Source organism: Polypterus senegalus, chromosome 18, assembly GCF_016835505.1.
Source record: "Polypterus senegalus isolate Bchr_013 chromosome 18, ASM1683550v1, whole genome shotgun sequence".
Taxonomy (NCBI): domain Eukaryota; kingdom Metazoa; phylum Chordata; class Cladistia; order Polypteriformes; family Polypteridae; genus Polypterus; species Polypterus senegalus.
The window spans coordinates 38,334,956-38,362,524 of record NC_053171.1 but is presented as its reverse complement, the minus strand read 5'-3'; the positions used below and the strand labels follow the sequence as shown (position 1 = coordinate 38,362,524).

The 27,569-nt window shown below is 40.3% G+C and overlaps 1 protein-coding gene across 4 annotated transcripts in view; it reads right to left on the bottom strand.

The window, feature by feature from the left end:
- gpatch2 (G patch domain containing 2) overlaps positions 1-27,569 on the bottom strand; it is a 137,579-nt gene that overhangs the window by 46,523 nt on the left and 63,487 nt on the right. For 3 of the 4 annotated variants that reach the window (XM_039741751.1, XM_039741754.1, XM_039741753.1), the window contains exons 4-9: positions 26,044-26,220; positions 25,794-25,873; positions 14,065-14,132; positions 10,353-10,380; positions 9,902-9,994; positions 9,441-9,526 (exon numbers count right to left, since the gene is read on the bottom strand). In XM_039741751.1, coding sequence (XP_039597685.1) covers positions 9,441-9,526; positions 9,902-9,994; positions 10,353-10,380; positions 14,065-14,132; positions 25,794-25,873; positions 26,044-26,220 — 532 coding nt within the window. The remainder of the gene's footprint in view (positions 1-9,440; positions 9,527-9,901; positions 9,995-10,352; positions 10,381-14,064; positions 14,133-25,793; positions 25,874-26,043; positions 26,221-27,569) is intronic. The other variant, XM_039741752.1, reaches the window with a different exon arrangement.

The window sequence follows — 27,569 nt, the reverse complement described above, 5'->3', positions numbered from 1 at the left end:
TGCTATCTCTTGCCCTACGTGTTCCTTCAGCACCTTTCCACGGTATTCGCATGTGTCTGAACATCTCTTTGCCGCCGCTCCCTTTCTCGAGCGTGTTCCCTTATAGTGTGATGATCCTCAAACTCTGTCATTACATTTGAGGCCCGTTTCTTACATCCTGGTCACTTCTATACTTCCCATCTTTGAAGGCGACTCTCACAGCGCACCTTCTGTGTTGTTTCTTCTCCTCGTGCATCTAACATTCAAACTTTCTTTCTCAAACGTGTCACCAAAGGCAAATTGACCAATCATACTACTCTATGAGACAGGACACACACAGACCTTAGTAATTTATTATACAGTACATGGTTTTGTTTAGAACTGTGTTGTTTGTCTGGAAAATAGTATGGAATGAAGCACATTAGTTTTACATTTTCCATCCATTCTCTTCCGCTTATCCGAGGTCGGGTTGCGGGGGCAGCAGCTTAAGCAGAGAGGCCCAGACTTCCCTCTCCCGGCCACTTCTTCCAGCTCTTCGGGAGAATCCCAAAGGCGTTCCCAGGCCAGCTGGGAGACATAGTCCCTCCAGCGTGTCCTGGGTCTTCCCCGGGGCCTCCTCCCGGTTGGACGTGCCCGGAACACCTCACCAGGGAGGCGTCCAGGAGGCATCCTGATCAGATGCCCGAGCCACCTCATCTGACTCCTCTCGATGCGGAGGAGCAGCGGCTCTACTCTGAGCCCCTCCCGGATGACTGAGCTTCTCACCCTATCTTTAAGGGAAAGCCCAGACACCCTGCGGAGGAAACTCATTTCAGCCGCTTGTATTCGCGATCTCGTTCTTTGGTCACTACCCATAGCTCATGACCATAGGTGAGGGTAGGAAGGTAGATCGACTGGTAAATTGAGAGCTTTGCCTTACGGCTCAGCTCCTTTTTCACCACGACAGACCGAGACAGAGATGCCGCACCGATCCGCCTGTCGATCTCACGCTCCATTCTTCCCTCACTCGTGAAGAAGACCCCGAGATACTTGAACTCCTCCACTTGGGGCAGGATCTCCCCCCCAACCCTGAGAGGGCACTCCACCCTTTTCCGGCTGAGGACCATGCTCGGATTTGGAGGTGCTGATTCTCATCCCAGCCGCTTCACACTCAGCTGCGAACCGATCCAGAGAGAGCTGAAGATCACGGCCTGATGAAGCAAACAGGACAACATCATCTGCAAAAGCAGTGACCCAATCCTGAGTCCACCAAACCGACCCCTTCAACACCCTGGCTGCGCCTAGAAATTCTGTCCATAAAAGTTATGAACAGAATCGGTGACAAAGGGCAGCCCTGGCGGAGTCCAACTCTCACTGGAAGCGGGCTCGACTTACTGCGGCAATGCGGACCAAGCTCTGACACGGTTGTACAGAGACCGAACAGCTCTTATCAGGGGTCCGTACCCCATACTCCCGAGCACCCCCACAGGATTCCCGAGGGACACGGTCGAATGCCTTTTCCAAGTCCACAAAACACATGTAGACCGGTCGGGCAAACTCCCATGCACCCTCAGGACTCTGCTAAGGGTGAAGAGCTGGTCCACTGTTCCGACCAGGGCGAAAACCACACTGTTCCTCCTGAATCCGAGGTTGACTATCCGACGGACCCTCCTCTCCAGAACCCCGAATAGACTTTTCCAGGGAGGCTGAGGAGTGTGATCCCTCTATAGTTGGAACACACCCTCCGGTCCCCTTTTAAAGAGGGGACCACCACCCCGGTCTGCCAATCCAGAGGCACTGTCCCGATGTCCATGCGATGTTGCAGAGGCGTGTCAACCAAGACAGTCCTACAACATCCAGAGCCTTAAGGAACTCCGGCGATCTCATCCACCCCGGGCCCTGCCACCAAGGAGTTTTTGACCACCTCGGTGACTTCAGTCCCAGAGATGGGAGAGCCCACCTCAGAGTCCCCAGGCTCTGCTTCCTCATTGGAAGGCATGTTAGTGGGATTGAGGAGGTCTTGAAGTACTCCTCCCACCGACCCTAACGCCCCGAAGTGAGGTCAGCAGCGCACCATCCCCACTATATACGGTGTTGACACTGCACTGCTTCCCCTCCTGAGGCGCGGACGGTGGACCAGAATCTCCTCGAAGCCGTCCAAAGTCGTTCTCCATGGCCTCTCCAAACTCCTCCCATGCCCGAGTTTTGCCTCAGCAACAACCGCCGCGTTCGCTTGGCCTGCGGTACCTATCAGCTGCCTCCAGAGACCCACAGGACAAAAAGTCCTATAGGACTCCTTCTTCAGCTTGACGGCATCCCTCACGCGGTGTCCACCAACGGGTTGGGGATTGCCGCCACGACAGGCACCGACCACCTTGCGGCCACAGCTCCGGTCAGCCGCCTCAACAATAGAGGCACGGAACATGGCCCATTCGACTCAATGTCCCCACCTCCCTCGGGGCGTGGTTGAAGTTCTGCGGAGGTGGGAGTTGAAGCTACTTCTGACAGGGGACTCTGCCAGCCGTTCCCAGCAGACCCTCACAACACGTTTGGGCCTACCAGGTTTGACCGGCATCTTCCCCCACCATCGAAGCCAACTCACCACCAGGTGGTGATCAGTTGACAGCTCCGCCCCTCTCTTCACCCGAAAGTGTCCAAGACATATGGCCGCAAGTCCCGACCACGACCACAAAGTCGATCATCGACCTGAGGCCTAGGGTGTCCTGGTGCCAAGTGCACATATGAACACCCTTATGCTTGAACATGGTGTTCGTTATGGACAATCCGTGACGAGCACAGAAGTCCAATAACAAAACACCGCTCGGGTTCAGATCGGGGGGGCCATTCCTCCCAATCACGCCCTTCCAGGTCTCACTGTCATTGCCCGTGAGCATTGAAGTCTCCCAGCAAAACGAGGGAATCCCCAGAAGGTATGCCCTCTAGCAACCCCTCCAGAGACTCCAAAAAGGGTGGATACTCCAAACTGCTGTTGGCATACGCACAAACAACAGTCAGGACCCTTCCCCCTACCCGAAGGCGGAGAGAGGCCACCCTCTCGTCCACCGGGGTAAACCCCAATGCACAGGCTCCAGTGGGGGCAATAAGTATGCCCACACCTGCTCGGCGCCTCTCACCGGGGGCAACTCCAGAGTGGTAGAGAGTCCAGCCCCTCTCAAGGAGATTGGTTCCAGAGTCCAAGCTGTGTGTCGAGGTGAGTCCGACTATATCTAGCCGGAACCTCTCGACCTCGCGCACTAGCTCAGGCTCCTTCCCATTCAGAGAGGTGACATTCCACGTCCCAAGAGCCAGTTTCTGTAGCCGAGGATCAGACCGCCAAGGTCCCGCCGCCACCACCCAACTCACATTGCACCCAACCTCCTTGGCCCCTCCCATAGGTGGTGAGCCCATGGGGAGGTTTTACATTTTAAAGAAAAATAAATAAAAATCTTAAAAATGCAGTTCTTGTAAAGTTTCCAAGCAGGCTGTGATGTAGAAAGTAAAAATGCATGGCTGGTGTTAAAATGTCATAAGAGGGTTCAAAATCTACCATACAAATCCTACAAATTTATGCTACACAAAAGAAGTAAAACTAGCAGGAGAGACGATAAGCAGGAAGGATGTTGTCTGGATTTCTGGGTGACAGTATCTTATTTGTCAGCAATATATACGCCGGGATTTGTGTGTAGCACACGCCAATGTACTTTTTGTTAAGCAGGTATATTACTGAGAATTTGGCCAGATAAAGCATGCAGATCTACAGTATATACTGATGCACACCGCAACAGCAGACTATGAATAAAGCACATACGTCAAACAAAAACCTTGCTGCCTTTCCTGACCTACATAAATAATCTATTAGTAAAAATAACAATACATTTACTATATAAAGAATGGCTCTTGAAGCTGACTTGTCCAACTCAAAAGTACACCTAAGCACTCCCTTCTTCATCTCCCATGATCCCTTGCTGTGTCTCCATTCTGTAAACGTTTTAGTAAGAAAATAATATCATTTATAACACTTCTTTCTAAAACCCAAAGGTAAAATTTTCTAAAAGTAAAAGCTAAATTAATACATCTATATTCCAACTTCAGGGTCATGGGAAGCCAGAGCTCAACCTAGCAGTACACTGGGACAAGCTACTGGTGGACTGCCAGCCACTCACAGGACAAACGTCTTCTCCCTCATACCGCATCACTCTGGAATTGCAGTTACCTTAACATCCAAATCTTTGGGGTGCCTGAGGAACACAGCAAGGGCATGCAAAACCCACTGAAACTTTGGGCGAGTCAAGATTCTACTCCTGACTCTGCTCTAACCCTAGAGTGTCAGGCAGCAATGCAGGCCACAATGCCAACATTTCATTGACAATACTGAAGGGTGAAATTCATCACTGAAGAAGAATTCTGTTGGAATGAAAAACGTACCTGGATGGTCAGAGAGCAAGAAAGAGCCTCATTAGGCTGAGAAGACTAGATTGTAGCACCCCCTGCTGATTACAGACACACATTTCAAGATGTGCGAAACTCTGAAGTGAGAACAATCGTTTTATTTTTTTATGGAGAATTCCCAAAAGCATATTAAAGTTACTTCTGTATTTTAACAGAAAGCACTGAGAAGTAAAATGACTCACTTAGGGTTGGCACGTGAGCCAGTGTTGGGGATTGAACCGGTAGCTTTGTCGAAAGCCCACACTGCCAGTTTGATTTGGTTTGGGTCTGCGTTTACTTTAAATGAGTTTTAGTCATGTCAGTTCTTACGTTTTAGTTATCCATCCATTTTCTGAGCCCACTTTTTCACCTTACAAGGTCAAGTAAAACCTATTTCAGGAATGATGAGATAGGCAGTTAAGATTCTAAACCACTCAAAACACAAATTCACTGAGGGCGCAAGCTGCTCCTGTCAATTAAGTAGACAGTTGCTTAAAAAAATGAACTCTCACCACTGATTCATGAAAGGGCTTATTTTACATTATAAACAAGTTCCCGAGCACCATCCTGTTTTATAATATGCTGAGGCTTTCCCTGCCTAGTTCCAGTTTCTGGTGGTCACTTATCAATAACTCCTGGCTATAGCTGGACATGCCGTTATGGCCTAAGTCCACCACACCAGCCACAACTAACCTGCCGATCCACTTCACGGTCGCAGGCATTTTTTTCTTTGTACACTGAATGGGCCCGTTTCAGTTTGTTTTGCTTTTGTTCAGAATGTAACAAAGATATTAAAATTCTGAGGAATAAATGAGTTATCTAAGCAATTTTTTCAGATTTAGTTTTCTGTTCTTTTCACAAGGTCAGTTATTAAAATGGTGCCTTTATATGAATGGATGCCAATAACAGCTCCGGGTTCAGGCCACTTTGCTGTTTGCACTGACATCTGTCTTCTCATTGTAAAGAAGAGGACTTCAAAACTACTGCATAACTGAACTCTTAAACCCAGCAAAGACCCACTTTATGCTTTTCAATTGTTGCCTTTTAATTTTAAGAATTATTTAATCATCAGATTGCTTCCTTAATTGTTGTTAAATACCCTCCTTCATATTCAGTGTCCTAAAAATTAAACCGAATGGTCCATAAACACATATAACCCTTTCAGTGAAATCTCTGAAATGAAGAAGCAGCAAACAAATCCAAATAAAGTATGAATATTCTTAAAACATCAAAAAAAAATTAAAAGAGTGGTACTGAGTCTTTTGAGAATAAAAGTCAAATGCTTTGCTTTTAGTAAGCCTATTGAACTTTCACAAACATTAACATTGCTTCAGTCTGACTGAAGAACTAAAAAAACAGTTACAATGAGTAGAAATGAAAATTCCTTTTAAAGTAAAGTTACTATAAGCGCATATTTTGACTTAAAACTCCATTAACCATTCTATTAACAAAGCGAGCTGCTTCACAGCCCTCAGAGGGACTCTTCTGCCTGCATGGTTGGATGGTTTTTTGGCCTTCTGCTTCTTGCCACAACACATTCTCCATGCCATGAAATCCATCTTTCCCAACACCCTGTCATATTTCTTGCTTCCTCCTATTGTGCAGAGATTTCAGAACACTGCTGTGAGAACTTTCACCGTGTCCTCTGAGCCTAGAACAGATGGAGGTAAAAGCCCAAACCCTACAGGACTAGAAATATGTTTAAACTGTACAAACAGAACATTATTGAGTGGATTCATAGTCAAGTATAAACCAGTCTAAGGATGTGCACACAGAAAGTTTATTAAAAAATATACTTGAAAGCTTTCTCTTTGTAATATACTGAAGAAATAGGTTCATATGCATGAAACTAGTAATAATGTTTAAATGTGTTTTCAGGGTCTTGACACCACCAAGCAGCTGAATGACAAATATCTCCAAATTAATGATGGCACAATCAGGTTATTCACTGCACTGCATTGGGTGAATTTCTGGTTCTATAATTGTAACAGATTTTTATGTGTTTGTCTCTAATCAGACTGAAGAGGATTTTAGTTATTAAAATGAAAACTGGATGACATCCATGATGTGTTGTCATTCAGCAAGATTTCATTATTTAATTTGGTCTAAACAGGTTTTGTTAAATCAGAACTGTGCACACATTTCTATTTTCTAATAGTAGCTTTTCCTAGCGAATTGGCACCATTTGTGTATTTTGCGCAGTCGTCTTCTCTGTTTACATGGGCGTTACGCCATGCATTTCCAGAATTTCAGTACATATAAATGGGAGCCATTTGCTCTGACTGTATCTTCATTTTCAAATTCAAGTTCCTTTTATAATAATGGTGTATTGTTCATGTAGTGTTAGTGCTGAAAGGGCCCGACTGAAGATAGAGCTTAAAATGTTTAGGAAGTATCATACCTGAAATGTGCATACTGTAAAATAACAGTTTGATATCTATATACAGTAAACACACCATACCATTATCTATATTGTTTTATATGTTGAAATATTTCTGCGCTTAATACATTTTTTCTGAACTTCAAATATAATTTCACAGTGGTTTTGAACATCACAGAATTTAAATTTACTATAATTTTTATATTGCACCATTTGATTTGGACCTCATTTATTTTTATTACTGCTATATGAAATCCCATGCCACCATTTTGTGGCTCTGTTACCATGACCAGGGCACAGTCCCAGTAGCTGTGTTTCATGATGTTATTAACGTCACAGTTTATAAGCTGGTGCCGCAAACTACCTGGAGTCCAAGACTGCAGATAAGCCAAAGAACAACTCACTATCATGCATTCTTTACATCTCTTTGATTAAATGTCTTCATTTTAACACGGCCCTTGATTGACTACACTTTTTGGTTAGCGTTTAGGTATTGGTGCTCTTTGTTTATTTAAGTATAACAGCGTGTGACCCTGCGTGCATTTTGGTAACGATTTCATCTCCTAGTCCTTATACTCTTCCCAGGTAGCCACAAATGTTTCCAACTCTTGGCAGTGTGATGCATCTACATAAATACAGTGCCCTCCATAATGTTTGGGACAAAGACATATTTTGACTTGATTTTCCCCCCTGCTACATGGTTTAAACTTACAAATCAAACAATTTAGACATGATTCAGGAGTCTGCAGTTGCACTTGTTCAACATGAGGACAACAGTTGTGGCAACTCCACCGTAGATATATATATATATATATATATATATATATATATATATATATATATATATATACACAGTAGAACCTCGGTTCACGACCATAATTCGTTCCAAAACTCTGGTCGTAAACCGATTTGGTCGTGAACTGAAGCAATTTCCCCCATAGGATTGTATGTATATACAGTTAATTCATTCCAGACCGTACAAACTGTATGTAAATATATATTTTTTTAAACATTTTTAAGCACAAATATAGTTAATTACACCATAGAATGCACATTGTATAGTGCATTTAGTAAACTAAATGCAAAAACATTGAATAACTTGAAAAAACCTTGAACAACAGAGAAAAGTATCATTGCAAGAGTTTGAGCTATAGCCTTATGACCCGATTGCTGTAAACACTTTTTTTAATGAGTTTTAAGCACAGGGGAAAAAAAGGAACATTTGAACAAATCAGAACTTTATTTAAAAACCAACCACAAGCAACCAAGAAAGTAACACTGCAAGAGTTCACGCTAATAGCCTTACAACCCGATCGCTGTAAACACTTTTTTTTTTAAATGAGTTTTAAGCACAAGGGAAAAAATGTAACATTTGAAAAAATCTGTAACTTAATAAACAACCAATAAAAGTAACATTGCAACAATTCACGCTACGAACCGAAAAATGAACATTTGAAAAATCCGTAATACAAAAACTAACCATAAACCACCAAGAAAACTAACCTTGCCTGAGTTGAGTTCTGGCATGAAGTGAGGAGGAACTGGGTGGAGAGGAGGTTACAGTGCTTAGAAGCCATGGTTAACTGCAAAAGCACATGAAATACTGTAGAGCACAAAGAGTTCACAGGTAAAGCACGCATGTCTGACTGAGAGCAATGAACTGGGAGAGGCTGAACACATGCTTATATACAGTAATTGGTGCGTACGAACCGGAAGGGAAATGAAATAGAGCACAAAGAGTTCACAGAGAAAGCACGCACGTCTGACCGAGAACAATGCAACACGTGCGGAAATCATCGGCGCGCACAAACCGAAAGGGAAACTGGCTTGTTCATATGCCGAGTGTGTGGTCGCGAACGAGGCAGAAGTTTGGCGAACTTTTTGGTCATAAACCGAGTTGTACATGTACCGAGACATGCGTGAACAGAGGTTCCATTGTATAAATAAAAAGATCACTCTGCAAAAAACTATCAAGGAAGAATGAGCAAAGAGAGAGTACAAAGTACTACATAAGCAAAAATGACACCAAAATGCCTGCTGCCCCCCAGTATAACCATTAATGTGGCTCAATTACTTGCTAACTTAACAATCCCACGTGCAACACTCTCCTTTGCCGTGTCTCTCCCTGACTTTACCAACAAGCCTTTTTTCCTCTTGCCAGACAAGCAGCCCTCCTCTCTTCCTAACTCCGTACTCTTTCACCAGTCTGCTTTAACATCACTTACACATGACTGCTTATGGGGCTATAGTTGGGACCTCTTCCCAGGTCAAGAATGCCACTTGAAATTCTTGAGGTTAACACCCCAGAGCTCCATCTGGCAGCATACACATTTCCCTGGACTCCCGCTTTTCTTTTAAGGGTCAAAGCTTACAGATGATCCCAAGCAGCCTAACATCTCTAATATGCTACCAGGGTTCATATACAACTTATTGGTCACCATGCTGCTGTAGACCAGGGGCACTTGGATACCCACTGAGTAAATAGTTCCTGGGAACTCTTTTCACAGATCATCCTTCCACACTGACGTAAAATGTAGCATTTTGACCAGTGTGAACCACCCTGCATGGCTGGGCATGGCACAAAGCTCTGTTACCAGCATCACACACACAATAATCACAAAAAAGGCTTCAAATTTGTAAATAGGCCCAATCTGAAAACTAAAAATTCACTCACCTGTTTTTGCAAAGAGCAGATGAACACCGTCGATGAGATCCATCTGAAACCATGTCGACTGGATACAAGGGTGACAATGGATTATACTGAAAAAAAAAAAATACCAACATGATTTTAGGAGAAATTCTTTATTGACATGCATTTCTTACTATATAAATTTGCCCACTAGTAAATTTCTTGTCTTTGGAAAAGCATGAATACTAAATAAAAACTGTTATTTTTGTAAAGTTTTGATAAAAAATATACTATTTTCTTTCTTTACAATTTGCCTTTATTAAACTGATTTGTTGAAAGGTTTGTGTAAATTAGAGAAAAAAATGTAATTGAAAGAGGGTTGTAGACAGTAGGCCACAAGAGTTCCATGCAAATGATGACAATATGTACAGAATACAGTGGGCTTAAGAATTAATGGCACCCTTGACAAAGATGTACAAAAAAGCCATGTAAAATAAACAGCACACCATTAGTCTCTTTTCATTTCTCTGTTCTCTGCCTTCCCCCACGGTGATAGATGACAAAAGCTTTTCCCAAGTGTGCTGCCTCTTTTTCATGTCCTTGTAAAACAAGAAGTTCAAAAAGTTGCTAAGGACTGACTTATATTTAGATAAGCAGTTTTCAATTTGTTTAATCTTCTTAACCAAAGCTAGCATGCATAACCATTCTGACACCCATATTTCTAAATACATTTAATACATTTAATATAATTTTCTTACATCATAATTAAAAACTCATATTTTCAGTTTTTAGAATATATAAGCTCAATGTCCTTACTGTTTATTTACATGGTATTTTTGATTGTAAGGGATGCCTAATAATGGTTAAGCAACTAAATTTCTTTTTATTAAGTCCTAATTAATTGTAACGAAAAAGTTGAGTGAAAAGCTGTGAGAATGACCAATAGTTTGAACTCACCTGGTGTCCTTTTCCAGTTAACCAGAAACTGCAAAATAAAGCGTAATTACTACTGAGGTGAAGTATAATTAACCAGTTCCTAAGACAATACACACACAATTACAGATTTTTTAATACATTTAAGTGAATTCAAGCAGTGAACAACTAGCATCCAGTGCACTTTAAACTTTTAGTCTTCTGCATCTTTTAAAACCTTACTAAATAAGCAAATCTGACTTATGGGCAGATGAATAGGAGATGTCCCTGATCTGACAGGTATTAACACCAGATGTGGCTCCTCTTCCTATTTTCTATGGCTTAACCTAATTAAACGTGTCTCAGAGAGCAATTTAAAAAATGTTACGTGGAACAAGCAACTTTTAGATTTCAAGTTACCCTGCATTAGCCAGAAAACTCACCCTGACATGCCAATGACTTTTTTCTCTTTTAAACATGCAAAACAAATTGAAAATAAAAAAAATATTTAACAATAGTCCTGTGACTTGAATCCACCATAACCGTAGCTAAAGCTATTTTCATTCTGGACAAGCAAATATTGTGTGAGCAGCTACAGTTGTAGCCACAAACTTCAAGTGTAATTCTGAGCATTAGGCTCATTGTGTGGCCTCTGAACAAACCACATCTACAAAGGCTGTAACGATACTCTGTACTCCAGCTAAACACTTTGCTGCTTCGTTCCTGAAAATTGTTGTGGAAAGGTGAACTGCTCAGTACACAGTAGCTGTTAGTCCACATGTTACCTTGTAAAATCCTGACACAATCCCAAACCGAACAGTCAGAGGCATAGACCACGGCTCTCACAGAGGAGGACTAGGAGCCATGGCAGGACGGGAATACTCCAGTCTACATAAAGCAATTTTAAACTTGTAAGTGCTTCACATTGAGCAACTGTGAGTAATAAATCATAACTACTTCTTTATTTTAATGACTATTTCTCACTAATCCTAAACACGCTCTCTTATTTCATCGCAATTCTACAGAACTATCATTTGTAAAATTGTAATTAAATTCTTTGATTTGTGCCCTAGAAGGTCAATGTCAACATCAGCTTTTGGTTTTCTTAACTTCACTGATTTTTAAAACAGAAACTATTTCAATTCCTGTATTTATGAGTACATATTCAATATCTGGTGAGGACTAATTCCATCTTTCTACAGTGTACCAAGAACTGCTCGTGGCAAACGGTCTTGTACAGAAGCCGCACAATGAAAGACGTCTTAGCTTAGACGTTTTTCTGGCAGTAAACATAAAAGACCTGGTGGACCACCAGTCTCTACACAACATACAGTGTTGAAGTATGTGTCACCAGAGGCTAGTAAGATCTACCTGATGATGCATCACCACTACAGAAAGAGGCCACTTAGCAAAACATGCTTGAGAGTAAAAACACGCCAGCTTGGAAAGAGCTAGCATTGAACTGGCAGCTATTAAAGTAGACAGTAGCAGCAATAATAATAATAATACATTTTTTTTATTTATACAAGGCACCTTTCTAAGCACTCAAGAACACTGAACAAACAATACATTAAAAAAGTACATTATAAACAAAACTTAAACCATCAGAAAATATAAAAATGAAAACCAAACAAAGCCATTTTAAACAGATGGGTTTTAAGTTTACATTTGAAAGCTGAGAATGATTCGCTATTTCTCAGCTCAGTAGGTAGCGAGTTCCAGAGTTTGGGAGCAGAATGGCTGAATGCTCAGCTCTCCATGGTGGTTAGACGGGCGAGAGGGAAGGTCAGATGGATGGCGGAAAAGGATCTATGGTTACGGGAGGGAATGGCAACATGAAGGTCGGACAGATATGGAGGGACGAGGTTATGAATGGCCTTAAAGTTAACAGCAGAATTTTAAAATCAATTCGAAACTTAATTGAGAGCCAATGAAGCTGCAGCAAGACCGGAGTGATATGGTGAATAGACGGGGTTCGAGTAATGATGTGAGCTGCAGAATTCTGGACTAGCTGAAGCTTATGGAGAGATTAATTAGAGAGACCAAAGAGGAGTGAATTGCAGTAGTCCAGACGAGAAGTAACCAAACTGTGAACAAGAATGGCAGCGGTATGGGGAGTGAGGGAGGGGCGGATGTGATTTAATATTACGTAGGTGGAAGTAAGCAGACCGGGGTGTGTTATTAATGTGAGATTGGAAAGATAAGAGTACTGTTGAGGATGACACCCAGACTCTTGACCTGAGGTGATGGGGAAACAAAGGAGTTATCAACAGCAAGTGAATGATTATCAGCTTTGGATAATGAAGATTTTGCACCAATGAGGAGAACCTCAGTTTTGTCACTGTTTAATTTAAAAACATTTGAAGAAAACCAGGATTTAATTTCAGCAATGGTGTTGGAAATTAAGTGGTGGGTTTACTAGCAAGGTAGGGCTGGGTGTCATCAGCATAACAGTGAAAATTAATGTTATATTTACGAAAGATATTGCCAAGGGGAAGAAGGTAAATAATAAAAAGAAGAGGCCCCAGAACAGAGCCCTGGGACACATCTGAAGTAACAGCAGTATTGTTGTATTTAACAACAATACAAAACATATTTGGAACTAAATTAATATATGCATGGCAAAACATAATTGGCCTGTCGGAATGGCATAACAAAATCACAAAAAAAATATAAAAGCTATTATCAAAAAGGTTTAATATGTATAATTTCTTACTCCACAGACACTAAAGAATGAAGTAGTAGGGATGTAGCCCAGTGGCTACCTGACTGGGTAAACTGTCTAGTATCCATCTGAGCCTGGCCTGGCATATTTTAGTAAGAGATCTGGAAAGGGCTCTAAAGGTGATGGTTGTACACAAAGAGACAGAAGGTGCCACATGTGATGAGGAGGGATGAAGAACGGGAACAGTAGCCACCTTCCTGACTATGGCTTAATCTGGTGCTTAAATTCAAGATACTGCTGGACTCCTCAATGCTTATCACACAATTAAGTAACATGGTCGAGGGCAGCCAGGCTCGGTCACAGCAGTATGTGAACTGCTGCTATTTTTGCCTGCCTAAAGCATCCTAAACAGTTACCATTCATTGAAAGGAACGATGACAAAAAAGAACGTGTTTGAGATGTGCATCACATTTTTCAAAAAGAAGACAAATGGCTATTTTCTCTCTTGTACAAAAGCAGTACACTAGTGGCATATTCCACAAAATATAATGAGGAAAAAACGCAAACATGCTAAACACTCATAATAATAAATATAAGGCAGCTATAAGCAAGGACACCGGCATAGCATGTGATTTTAGTTTGTGGGCTTAAACTCCATGATATAAAAAGGGTTAACTGAAGCTTTGCTACCAGATAATATAGACACACTGGTGACTGCAGCATACATGACGGTTGTGACAGCCTGGAAAACGGAGAGGAAAGGCAACTGACAAGAGGGTGCTTACTGTCCCATAATCAGGGCCACTCGTTGAAGTGAGTGGCACCTGTCAATGCTGGCAAAGAAGAGCAATCCGGCACATTGGACTTGGGTGCTTGGCCTTTTAAAAATAAAAGCACTAAATCAAAGAGCTCTCGACGCATTCTGCTTTTTGATGCCTTTGCTTATACCTGTAATCTTAGTTCCAGTGCTGTGAATATAAATTAGCTCTAAAGATAAAAAGAAAAGTCAGCAATATGTTAATGAAAGGCGAAAAACTCAAACCAATATGTATATTAAGGAAATCAATAAAAAGAGCACAAACCAGAACTTACTCTTTTTCATAAGGATCTTGCGAAAAGTGATTGATTCTTTCAACTGACATGGGTGAAAAATTACTGTCCTGGAAAAAAATGCAAAATAAAATGACAATTTTAAACTGGGCATTTTAACAACGTTTTTCTTTTTTTGCAGTTTATTTGACAAGTTATTTAATAATTAGTGAAAGTCAACATTCAGTTAGAACAGTATGTGAAATAAAAGTGTAACTCGGCCTCCTACAGCTTTATAACAGGGTATAAAAAGAAAGACCCCTGAACAGTGTGGTAACAATAACACAGACCACCAGCCAGTATTCATTGTAGTAAAAGTAATGAATGGATGGGCTTCCTGTCCAGGACAGCCGGTGTCCTCTTTCCCAGTCAGGAGGTCAATATAATGGAAGGATAGTTGGAGCCTGTGCTTCCCCACTATGCTGGACGACAGTTACCATTTGGTAAAACTCAGTGCTACACAGGATTCGTAGCTGCGGTGAGCTGCTGGAGGAGAGCATGTGGAGATTCCTCCTGACCTGGAAGTGCTTCCCAGATTTAATACCGTTGTACTGAAAATACTCCTGGGTCAGGCTTGACAAGGACATCAGAGTACATGACTAGGAATCGAAGGAGACGATGATTACATGACTGCCTCACAACATTTCAGCATAGCTTCAAATTTTAAAAGCATCACTAGCTTACAACATTTTGAAACCCAATTAACATTGTTCCTGACAGCGTTTGTGCCTGCGGGAATGCTTCCCAGGTATGGCAAGCTCAGCCACCACATCTTTCCTTACTTCTTCAATGTTCCTTCATTCCCGTATGCATTGCACTTCTGGGTGAGCGCTCATCAGATGTCATCTGTCATATATACAGAGCCTACCCCTTGACTTGAGACACAATCAAACAGGAATCACCACAGACTGCTATGACGGAGTTGCTGGGAATGATGGACTAGATGACCGACTGAAAATCGATGAAAAAGTCTGTGTAGTGTGAAAGGGCACAAAAAAACAGAGGCAGCACAGCCATGAAAAGAAATAAATGTTTAAATGATATCCTGCCATGTCCTGACCATGTTTAACATTTAAAAGGAAGTGCAGATTTTAACCCCAGTGCATTACGTGGAGGCACTTGTACTTTCAAAAAAAGGATACAAAGAATTAGAAAATTTTTGTCTATACTCAGAGTTATGTTTAATGTTTTTTTCATCCATCCATTATCCAACCCCATATGCCAAAACAAACATATCAATATTAGATTAACCTAAAGAAAACTTATCAAAGATGAAGAGCAGAAAGTGGTTTGTCAAATGTTGGTAAAAGGAAAATTAAAAAAACATGAAGAGAACCAATAAACCAACAAAGCCCCCTCAAAAAATATTCAACAACCTGTGAAATGTAATAAGCTCCCTAAAACTGAGACGTAGAGTTAAGCTACAGGGGCCCAAACACTGCAATGATGCCATCGTTTTTTCAGTGTAGTAAACTCCTCCTGAAGTTTCTGTTTAGGAATATAACTGTTAAAGAACACAGGTGAATAACTGCAGCAAACCTCAGAAATTGTAAAGCACCTTGGCTAATGTGTCTCCTCCAAGGGAATGCAGTATATGAAGTATATTAAAGGTTGCTTGGTACACAGCAGCTGATCAACAGACGTTTAGTCAGCACCAATCACACTGCTTCCCGCTTTGAACTTTTTCTACAGCTTAGCCTTTATTTTGATGACAAATTTCCAAAGACACCAAGAAGACCAACTGACAGAGCACAAGGTACACAGAACATGTGTAAAATGCAGTGTCTCATATTAATATTAGTAAGGAAAAAATGCCTTCATTCAAATTTACTTGTCATAGTCGGGGCACAATTTGAAAATGTCTGGTTATATGAAATATCTGTAGGGTCTGATTCGATCAACCAGCTATGCACGTATCTGAGTAGGTGGAACTAACACCTTTTTCCTTCTAAAGCCTATGGCTACCCCTTTAATTTATATTGATCTTGAACATCATGTAATAAACTGTCTCACCTTTAAAACACTTACAGAATGAAATGTTATATTTTAATATCTCCAAGAGTATGAAGTAAGTCATGCATTATCAAAATATTTTTAAAATGCGTCTCTCATGGAAAAAACCTAACACTCATTTGTGCAGTAAATGTCTGAAAAGACATACAGAGAGAATATAGTCTTGTAGGGCACCAATGTTAATGATGTGTGAGATAACAGAATAGAGTTCAATTTCAATTGCTCACCGTGTTTCACAAGAAAAGTCTGCAAGTATAAATGTTGTTATAAATTAATTACAAAATTCTATCAATTTTTGTCAATACATATGTTTGAAAAAACACAATCTGACCTTGACATAAGTAAAAGCACATCCTCAGCATCCCTACTGCTCAGCAGCCATGTTAAAAGGGTCGTAATCCCTGTGAGCAGGTGTTGATCTGCTCTGAACACTACTCAGGGCTGAGCTACTGGACAAAGATTGTTGTTTTGGTGCTCATAATCTTTGCAAAGGTCAGCAGTTACCCCACTAACAGCCTAACACAGGCCCATAAGATTTTACAACTGATTTTATTAGTGCAATGCAATTTGTCTAGTTTTACATATTACTGTGTGCTCATCCATCCATCCATTTTCTAAACCCGCTTATCCAGAGTGGGGCCACGGAAAAGCTGGAGCCCATCCTTTTTGCTTTATAGCTGTACGTATTTAGATTCTTGCCAGGATTATTTAATAATTCTTAAAACAAAACTCTAGTTTATCTTTCTTTATATACTGCTTTGTATTTCTTAATCTTGCCCTTAACATTTCTCTACACAATTTCCTTCTCTCATCTCTTCGATGCACTTTTATAATTTAAAAGTGCTTTTAATTCAGAAGTTGTCTTGGGTTTATTTCTTCATTTTTTGGAATGATCACATCTCCACACATCCTGAAGTGCCCCAATGGCTTCAGCAAACCAGAAATACGGTACCCTTTATCAGCTGTAGTAATAAAAAAGAATAAACTGGAACACTCAGGAGTGACCTATACACAGCAAAAGTGGCAGCGGTTCATATATAACCCACAAGTATATACATGAAAAGCATAATTGAATATTAATGTAACCCTATAAACAGTTCATTTTACACTGGAGATTTTACAGATAAGTACCATGGATAACACAGACCAAGACAGGCTTTCCTGCAGGTGTTGCACCTGATGCACTGTGTAAATCCTAGCAGATGATCATGCAGAGTGCAGAATTAAATGTTTCCTGTTCTTAATTTGCCAGTTTCCAAAGCATACAGCTTGGCTGGTGTTACTTCATAAATAAGGGTCCTAAGTGCCAGTGAACAACACAAAATAAACCAACAAAATGTCCAATATATTGTAGTTCTAATGGCAAATTATAATCATTAAGCTTTTGTAGTATGCAGTGCCCTTTGTACAAATCTGATGCTTTATTTTAAAATAGAATGATTCTGAAGTAACTGTTATTAATAAAGAGAAAGAAAATATCCATATTAGCAGGCAAACCAGAGTTTGTTACTATCAGAATGATTATGTGTCCCCACAGCTGTGCAGAGAGCCTGAGAAATTAAGAAATTGTGTACATTATGAATGTATGTACGTATGTAAAAGAGGGATTGATTCATTTTAGTCAAACACTGGGAAAAACACACTTTTCAAGATGAGCATTAATGGAATACTTCACCCAGAAAGGGATATTTCATATATTGTACTTTATTTTGTAATTTGTAGTGATGGCTGAGAAACATGGTTCCTCTCATATGTTCATGATTGGCGATAAAAATAATCTTCTGATACAAAGTCTATGGTGACCAACACTGGACGACAGCAAACAATATCAAAACATCCATGAAAAAATGTCACATTACTCATGTTGTACAGTCCACACATGAAGTCATCCAGTCTTATGCTCACAACATCCCAAACACCTGTATTCTTGCTAAAATATTGCAAAATGCCTTTATGAACCAAAGCTGAACTTGCTAAGATGCAAACAAGCATTAGAACAGTAGATCTGCCTACTCTTGTTAAATTTATATACTTATCTACCACTGGAGCACCTTTGTATTATTTAGTGGCAGGCTGTAAAGCAGCCGGTAAACTGACCTGCTTGTTGAAGCATCTTGGGATATGCACAGGTCTGAGGCATAATATTTTCCTGATAATGTTTTCACTCACTTTGGTTTAACATTTTTTATGCAGTTGTACACATCTCTCATTGATCTTAATTACTGTTAATAAACTAGGATTTGTTTGGCGCCTCTTTTGTTAATGTGTAAAATGCGTCAAATTAAGGTCATTTTATTAAAGCATTTATGTGTTGTGTTAAATGTCTAATCACTGAAAGTAATGCATTAACGGTGTTTAATCAGCAGCCCTTGTAAAAATACATACGTTTTGGACATTCATTGGAATATTAGAAACATTTAGACGAGAATTGGCCATTCAGCCCAACAAGGCACACCAATCCTATGCACTTAATTCCTCCAAAATAATATCAAGTGTAAGTTATGAAAGTTTCTACTGTCTACCACACTATATGGTCAAATATTCCTTGTGCCTTTGGTTCTTTATATGAAAAAAAAAACTCATCATGTTTGTGCAAAATTTATCCTTAACAAGTTTCCAATTGTGTTCCTGTTCCACTCATTTTGAAGTATCAGTCTCGATCCACTGTATTAATAACCTTCTATAATTTTTAAGCACTTCAACCTTGTCTCCTCTTAATCTCCTTTTGCTTAAACTGAAAAGTTTCAATTCCTTTAATCTTTCTTTATAATTCATTCCCTGTAGCACTGGAATTAGCCTAGTCGATCTTCTCTGGACTTTTGCCAGCACTGCTATGTCTATACCTTTTTGTAGCCTAGAGACCAAAACTGTACAAATACTCCAGATGCTGCATCACTAGTGTGTTATAAGGGTTGAGCAGAACCTTCTTGGACTTGTACTCTACACATCATGACGCTATATACTGTAGCATAACATTCTGTTAGTCTTCTTCATGGCTTCTGAACACTGTCTGGCGGTTGATATTTCAAGTTCACTACAACTCCTAAGTCCTTCTCATAAGTACTTTCGACTTTCAGACCTCCCATTGTGTACTCAAACCTAAATTTTTTTACTTTGTATATGTACTTTACATTACATCCAGCTGTATGCTTAAATTGTGAGCATAGAATTTGATGAGTTTATATGTGAATTATTTGACATGGATAATGTGACATTTTTCATGGACATACTGTTTCAGAATCTTTTTTTATCACCATTCTGTTCTGGGTATGACAAAACAGTCCTCCAATTTGCAGGGAAAACTTGGGGGTTGGTGGCAGGATTAGCACCCCAGCCACCATTAAAAACTTCACACAGCTCCAAAACAAAAAAAAGGACTCCTTTCTGTTCTCCACGCAAGTAGCTCTGCTGCGCTCACATTATGAAAGGGATAGGGGAAAGCCCTCAGGAGCCTCATCTCCGGAAGAGTCTAAATTGTTGGAGAGCCAGTGAGGTCAGATCTCTTGGGGATCAGAACTGGAGTGGCACTGAGGCTTTGCCTGCTGCACAACAGAACTCGGGTCCCAATTTGAGGTGGCCCAATTATATGGTCTCTCCAGCATGATGATCATCTTCCTTTGCTGTCGGAGGAGCTTCGTGGCGGCACTCTTTGAGTTGCACAGACCTGGGACTGGCCAGATCCCTGTAGGTGGGGTCTGGTTGCTCGGATGGCTGTCGTACTCAGGGAATAGCTATTGCTATGGTGGATCGGCTCCTCCCGATGGTGTCCTATGTCATTCCTTTCAACAACCGTATTATGAGTTTTGGGTTAAGGCACTCTCTGGGTGCCTTGTCTGTATTTTCAGTGCATGCTCCAACCACAGTGACTGATTCATGAGTGCCCATGATGTGATACTCCTCTGGTCATAGGGGATTTTATTTTTTTTTTTTACATTTTATTGAATTTATCAAAATCAAACAACATTCCATACAAATAAGTCAAATTTTACAAGACTTGGTTCAAATCAAGTCAACCCATAAGAAAGAGGGCTAGGCCAACATAGTAAAACTTATAAAATTAGATTTTAAATTAAATTAAATTTTAATTAAAAATAGTACAAAAAATAAATACAAAAAAGGGGAAGAGAATCTGCTTCCTCAATTTAAATGCTTATTCTAAAATGTTATTAATTAGATCCTGCCAGGTTTTAAAAAAGTTTTGCACAGATCCTCTAAGTGAGTATTTAATTTTTTCCAATTTCAATTAGTACATAACATCGGTTACCCAATGACTGAATAGAGGTGAGTTAGGATTCTTCCAGTTGAGCAAGATAAGTCTACGTGCTAATAGTGTAGTAAAGGTAATTACAGTGTTTGTCCTTCTCCACTTTAACACTAGAATTACCACAGCCTACAAAAAAAACTCGTAAATACGGCCCACCTTAAATCCGTTTGCACCCCTCCGTCAGCGTCTTTCCTCCTGTAAATGTGCCGATTAAGACAAGCAGCCTGCTATTCCATCCCCCCACAGCTGCAGAATGTGTACAATGTTTTCTGATTGGTACTATTCAACTCATAAAATGATTACTTCAAAATGTCACATATATTGTCTCTTTCTTTCAGGTGTGTAATAGAAACCACAGCACAGACAGAAGTGTGCACACTGTAACAGGTACATGTGTCGTAAATGTAGGAAGTTCGGTCCTTGCGTGTGTGTGAACTGTTAACATTTGGATCTGACCTCTCTGAATGAATAATTTCAAATATCATATATACCTATGTCTCTGTTTTTTTTTTGACATCATAGACCATAAGGTGCATACTAATTCAGTGTGAGAAGGAACACACAATAAAACTGAATAAAAAAAAATCAGTTGGTGAGATAAAAAGAAGGCAGATTCACCAGTGTTTGTGTGTCAGCTTTTATCCCTCCAGATCACAGAATGCCCAGTTCCATTGCCTCAAAACACCACTTACATCTACAGTTACTCCCAGTTTCAAATAAAAACTAACAGCGTCAGCTCCCCTTAGTATGTATCGTGATCGTGACTGAGAGAATAAAAGTGGAAAAAAGGTAACTTTCACAAATCCTACAAATGTACACCGTCCGTGTGTACTGTATAATATTAACAATAAAAGCAGCTCACTACTGAAAAACGGCAGATATAGGAGGTAGTCAGGATCAAACCTTGGACTCTTGATTACAAGTCAGCAAATCTTATCGCTACGCCACGGAAGCTGTTGTCTTATCCTTGAACCTTTAGTGAAAGTGTTTATTTGATCTTTGGACTGCAGGCTTCACACATTATATAGTTTATTTGTACATTTTGTCATTTATTACTAAAATATGAAAAACATTTCTGTTTGAACAATGTGTTTACACAGATTATTGTAGAAACGGAAAACACATGAAATGCATGTGTTTTAAATAACGATCTATTATTTCCATTCTAAAACTCCAGCACTTCACTCCCAGATAATCAATCAAGGTATGAGCTGGGAGAAGTCTGTGCACGTTCTGCAGCTGTGGGGGGATGGAATAGTAGGCTGCTTGCTACTTGTCTTTATCAGCACATTTATAGGACAAAAAGGACACTGACGGAGAGGTGCGAACGGATTTAGGGTGGACCGGATCTACGAGTTTTTTCGTAGGCCCTGGTAATTCTAGTGTTAAGCCCATCTGAGAGTCCACCAAGCATAGCTGTTAATGGATTAAGAGGGATTGTGACACCAAGGCTGTCTGATAGGCATTTAAAGATTTTGGTCCAAAATGATGTTAATTTGGTGCACCTCCAAAACATATAACCCAATGAGGCTGCAACTTGATTGCAACATTCACAGGTTGGATCTTGCCCTGGAAACAAATTGGACAATTTTAAAAGAGACAGATGTGCTCGATAGATGATTTTAAGTTGAATGATTGTATGTTTTAGGCAAATGGAGTTAGGGTGAATTCTGTGCACTGCTGCCTTCCACTCCTTTTCTGAAATTTTGAGTAAGAGATCCTTTTCCCAATGTACTCTGGGATCTCTGAAAGGGAGGGACTATTTTTATATATTACAGAAATACTGTCTGAGTCCACCAGACTGATCACTATTTTTTCTGGAGTAGAAGTAGGTGGGAGGTAAGGATAGTTGGGCAGGTTTTGTTTAACTAAGTTTCTAAATTGAAGGTAGTGATTGAAATGTGTTGCTGGAAAGTTAAATTTGAAGTGTAATTGTTTATAGGATGCAAAGATGTTGTCTAAGTACTGATCTCTAAGTTATTCAATACTGAATGTTTTCTAGACATTAAAAGCTGCGTACATTTGAGAGGGAGGAAAAAGGCGGTTATTTTGCAGAGGTGTCACAGATAAAAGCTCTTCTGTCTTCCTACATTGGTTCCATATTCTGAATGAATGAATGAAGCACAATTGGGTTATTAGTATATTGGTGACAACATGCATTTACTGGGGTACAAAGCAAGGAATATAAACAAGTGCTGAAGGATTTTATTTCTATTGCGGACCAGGCCTGTGTGTGTTCATCCATTTGTGTCAATGTCCAGGTTTTTACAGCTTGTATATTTGCTGCCCAATAATAAAACTGAAAAATAAAACTGAAAGTTAGGCAGAGCCATGCCACCTTCTGCCTTAGGTCTTTGTAGGGTCGCCCTTTGGATGTGTGGATGTTTTCAATTTCAAATAAACGAGGTTATGATTAAGTCTAACTTCCTAAAAAATGATTTGTTGATGTATATTGGAATGTTTTGAAATAGAAAAAGAAGCTTAGGAAGGATATTCATCTTGACAGTGTTACTTGTTCCAGCTAAAGTGAGATGAAGGGCAGCCCATCTATGCAAGTCTTGCTAAAGTTTTTCCAATCAGACATTACATCTGCTACATCACAAGAAGGGAACCGAGTTGCCTTGAAAGCTTGCATATTGTAATCTTTTTAGTTAGCCAATAAAAGGTGTCATTTTGCTTGACTTTTCACTACATTCATAATGGCTAACACAGTACAACACCCTAGTACTCCAAGCAGACAGCAAAAGTTTGTTGATAAGAGCTTTATTTTTACTTGTGATGTTTACCCCTAAGTATTTAAACTGATCTGCGATGATAAAAGGGAAGGTGTCCAACCTAATATTGTGTGCTGGAGAGTTTACTGGAAAGAGCACATTTTTATTCAAATTAATTCTGAGACCGGAAATCTTTTGTAATTCTGTTAGTGCTGTTAGGACTGCAGGGACAGTATTTTGTGGATCTGATATATATAGTTCCATATCATCTGCATATAGAGACATTTTCTGTTCAAGTCCTTCTCTGATAATTCCCTTTATCTCATAATCATTTCAACAGTTAACTGCCAGTGGCTCTATGGCGACTGCAAAAAGCAGTGGTGACAAGGGCCATCCATGTCTAGTTTAAAGTAGTTTGAAATAATGTTGTTAATGCAAACTGAAGCTTCTGGACTGGTATATAGCAGTTTAATCCATGCATGTATGTTCAGGCCAAACCCATATTTTTCCAATGTGGAGAAAAGGTAGTTCCATTCAACCATATCAAATGCTTTTTCTGCATCCAACAATAATATCATCTCCGGCTTGTTAGACTTTGTAGGTAAATATATTACATTAAACAGCCGACGAAAACTGGAAGCTAAGTGTCTGTCTTTAATAAATCCAGTTTGGTCTTGTGATATTATCGAAGGAGGAACTTTCTCAATTCTACTGGCAAGGACTTTGGAAAAAATATCTTAACATCATTATTAAGATGTTGTATTGGTCTGTATGATTCACATTGTAATAAGTCCTTATTTTGCGTAGGAAACATGGTAATTAATTCCTTAAGAAAAATAAATTTATTGTCTCTGGCTTCTGTAAATGTTGTTAATAAAAGGGTAGCTAACTTAACTGAGGGTAACCATCAGGGCCTGCTGTTTTCCCGATATGAAGGGAGTTCATAGCATCTAGTAATTCTGATCGTGCTAGGTGTTTGTTGGCTACTTTGAGCAACTGTTTAAAGCTGATGCTTCAAATTAGCTGTGAACCAACCAATCTCACTGAGATTTCACAGGTGGTGAACCAGCTGAGGGTAGGAAAGGCCGCAAGGATCTGTGGTATCTGAGGTGAACTTCTCCAGGCTGGTGGTAAGGATGACCTCCTTGTCATCCCAACTGACTGGAAAACAGGGCTTGTTGTCCCTATCTGGAAAGGGAAGGGTAATTTCCTGGACTGTGGAAACTACAGGGGGATAACACTGCTCTCGGTGCCGGGTAAGGTCTTTGCTACGATCATCCTCAGTAGGATCTGTGATCACCTGCTCACCTACCACAGACTGGAACAGTTTAGTTTTACGCCTAAGAAGACTAACATCGACCACATCCTGGCATTGAGGGTTGTCAAAGAGCGTAAATGTGAATATTGGCAGTTTCTTTGGAGCCTTTGTCAATTTTCACAAAGTGTTCAACTCAGTTGATCGAGCTGCACTGTGGAACATCCTAAGACTTTCTGGGATCCCCCCAAAGTTGTTGGATATCACGGCTGGCCTGTATACTAGTACTGTGAGTGCTGTGCACAGTGGATAGAGAACCTCTGCATTTATCCCAGTTGATTCTGGGGTTCAACAGGGGTGAGTTCTTGCTCCTACTCTGTTCAACACTTGCATGGACTGGGTGTTGGGCAAGGTCATGGAGATTCATTGATCTTGACTTTGCAGATGATTCTGTGATCTTTTTGTAGTCAATGAAGACTCTGTTCAGACCTCTCAAGAGACTGAGCAAGAAGTCCGAGTGTCTGGGCTTGCGAGTGCCCTGGATAAAAACCAAGATACAGGGCTTTAATGACCTCCTTGGGCACAGCCATCAGCCGTGTGTCTGTCTGCAGAGACAGTGTTGACCTTGTAACAAGGTTTACTTACCTCTGCAGGGACATTAATGTCTCTTCCTATTAAGTTACTAGACAGATTGGAAGATCATGGAGGGTCATGAGGTCACTGGAAAGGGGTGTGTGGCACTTCCGATATCTTTGCAAAAGAACAAAGGTCCAATTCTTTAGAGTCCTAGTGCTTCCTGTTTTGCTATCCAGTAACATCAGACAAAGACTGGACTCCTTTGGTACTGTGTCTCTTCGGAGAATCCTTCGGTACTGCTGGTTTGACTCTGTGTCGAATGAGTGTTTGGTCACAGAGTTCCGAATGAGGCACATAACCTGCATTGTAAGGGAGCGTCAGTTACGGCACTACGGCCATGTGGTGCGATAAGCTGAGAGCGATTTGGCTCACAGGATCCTCACTGCTGAAGACCCGAGCAACAGGACCAGGGGACGCCCACGTAACACCTGGCTGTGGCAGATAGATGGTCATTTCCGGGAGGTGGGACTGAACCACATGTCTGCCTAGGAGGTTGCCAACCAGGATCCTGAGCTGTTTTGTCACATGGTGGGTGCGGCAACGAGCTGTGCCAGTGCATGTCCCCCAACCTGAACTGACCTGATTCTGCATGAAAACATGACAATTGAGAATTTTTTTCACTACAAACTACATGGGTTAATAACATATAAAAAATATAATTTTTGTGCGGAGTACAGTATTCTTTAAAGATAAATAAAGTCTATATATAATATTATGTGAACAGTGCCTTAATTATCACACAGTAAGTTAGTCTTAAAATAAAATATTCTCTTCAAATATAAATGAACACAATAAAAGACATCAAGCTCATTAAGTAATCACAAAATCAAGATGTATCCTTCATCCTTACCTTGCCAGGGAGTCTCCGTCTGCCTTTCCTGATACAGCGAGAAGCCACACCGGGCAGGCGATTCAAACGAGCATGATAACCTAGGGGAAAAAACATGGCTTGGCCATCAATGCTCAACTTGTTTCTGTATTGTTATAAGTGTGTTATTTATCTTGTAATCCTGTAATGACGATTGTTTAATCAATTGTCATTACAGAAACAGAGATTCCCAGTAATACAAAACAAATTGCTAAACATCAAACTAACTCACTTCTCTGGACAGGTCGTGAGGGCTGAGGAAATGTTGGAGAGGAAAGCTTATCCATTCCTGAATCGATGTTATCAACATCTGGTTGAGAGTCTGTCTCCCAACTGGAAAAAAGACTAGGGACGCCAATTCCTGAGCCACACTCACCCTCAAAGAACCAGTCACTTTGTTCATCATCTCCTAAAATCAAAACAAAAAAAAAGTTATAAATGAAATATGAAATAAATATTTAATATCAAATCGTATATAAGGTCTCCTGGCATTTTTTTACTTAAGAAAAAAAGTTTTATTTGGGTACTGTTGAGTTTAACTGGAGTTTTGAGCTAAGTTTCCGAAAAAAGAATCGTAGCTAAAAAAAACAAAGATTTATTTTATAGTTCACTTAACTATAGTGAGCAGCACCTTAAGGATCTTTGCAAGTTCAGAACTCCAGTACATCAACGGTAGCACACAGTTACCCACCAGTCAAAGGAAAGGACTGAGCAGGCAGCTTTGCGTTTTGTTTTTTTTTGTTTTTTTTAAAAAGGCTAAATTTCCAGAATATGGTGGTGGCTGGTGGGATTGTAGGGGGTTTGGGGATGACATTTTTTGTTGCATCACAGGCCACTTCCCTGAGGCACATTCCTGAATTCTTGTGCCTGTGTGTGTTTCTACTGTTAAATCAATCTCATTTTCATCCCATTAATAAATTAACACATTAAACAAGTCAATCATGGAGTTGCTCCAGGAACACACAGTGGTTATAGTATGTCCTCTAGAAAGACTCTTTCACAACAAAAACTAAACTCTAGTTTGAAAGCCCACTACCTATGTGCATATATCTGGCATTTTAACATTTAAGCCACCTAACTCTCCCTCCGTCTACTTGTTTTCTGGCATTTTCTATATTAAATGGGTCTCCTTATAACTCGACTGCTGACAATAAATTACAGCACAATATTTTACCTGCTCTGTGTATCACATCAATATTAATTTTTATCAATAGAACTACATGTAATAAAGAATGACTCCATTGAAGTGTACAATCAGGATTGTCTATAAGAATAACAGTGGAAATGATGCGACAGTGGGTAACCAAGTGTCAGCATGGCTCCATGCGTGGAAGCTAATGTGTGTGTGAAAGAGCAACTTAATGACTTCATCTACAGTATCTGAGGTGCAAGTGCTTCAAAGATAAAAAATCAAGTGGGTAATTTAAGCTCCATAAACCTTAAAGGCTTGCTAATAAAACAAAAAAAAAAAAAACTCAGACAAAGAATTAATGAAAACAGATAAAAGTTGATAGTAAAGCCAATACCTGAAAACACAAGTAATGCAAGGTTGTGAGGCTGCACGAGGGGGTCTTTGTGTACGTCTGGGCCGGACTCCACTAAAGGGATTACAAGCTCCAGGCTGTGCCTCCTAGGCTTTTACGAAAATGAAGTCCTCCTGTTTTGCATTAAATTCAGCTTGGAAGGAATTCTCTTTGCAATACCGATAAAAACATGTACATCAAATTAAGAGCACACAGAGCATTTGGATTTTCTGTA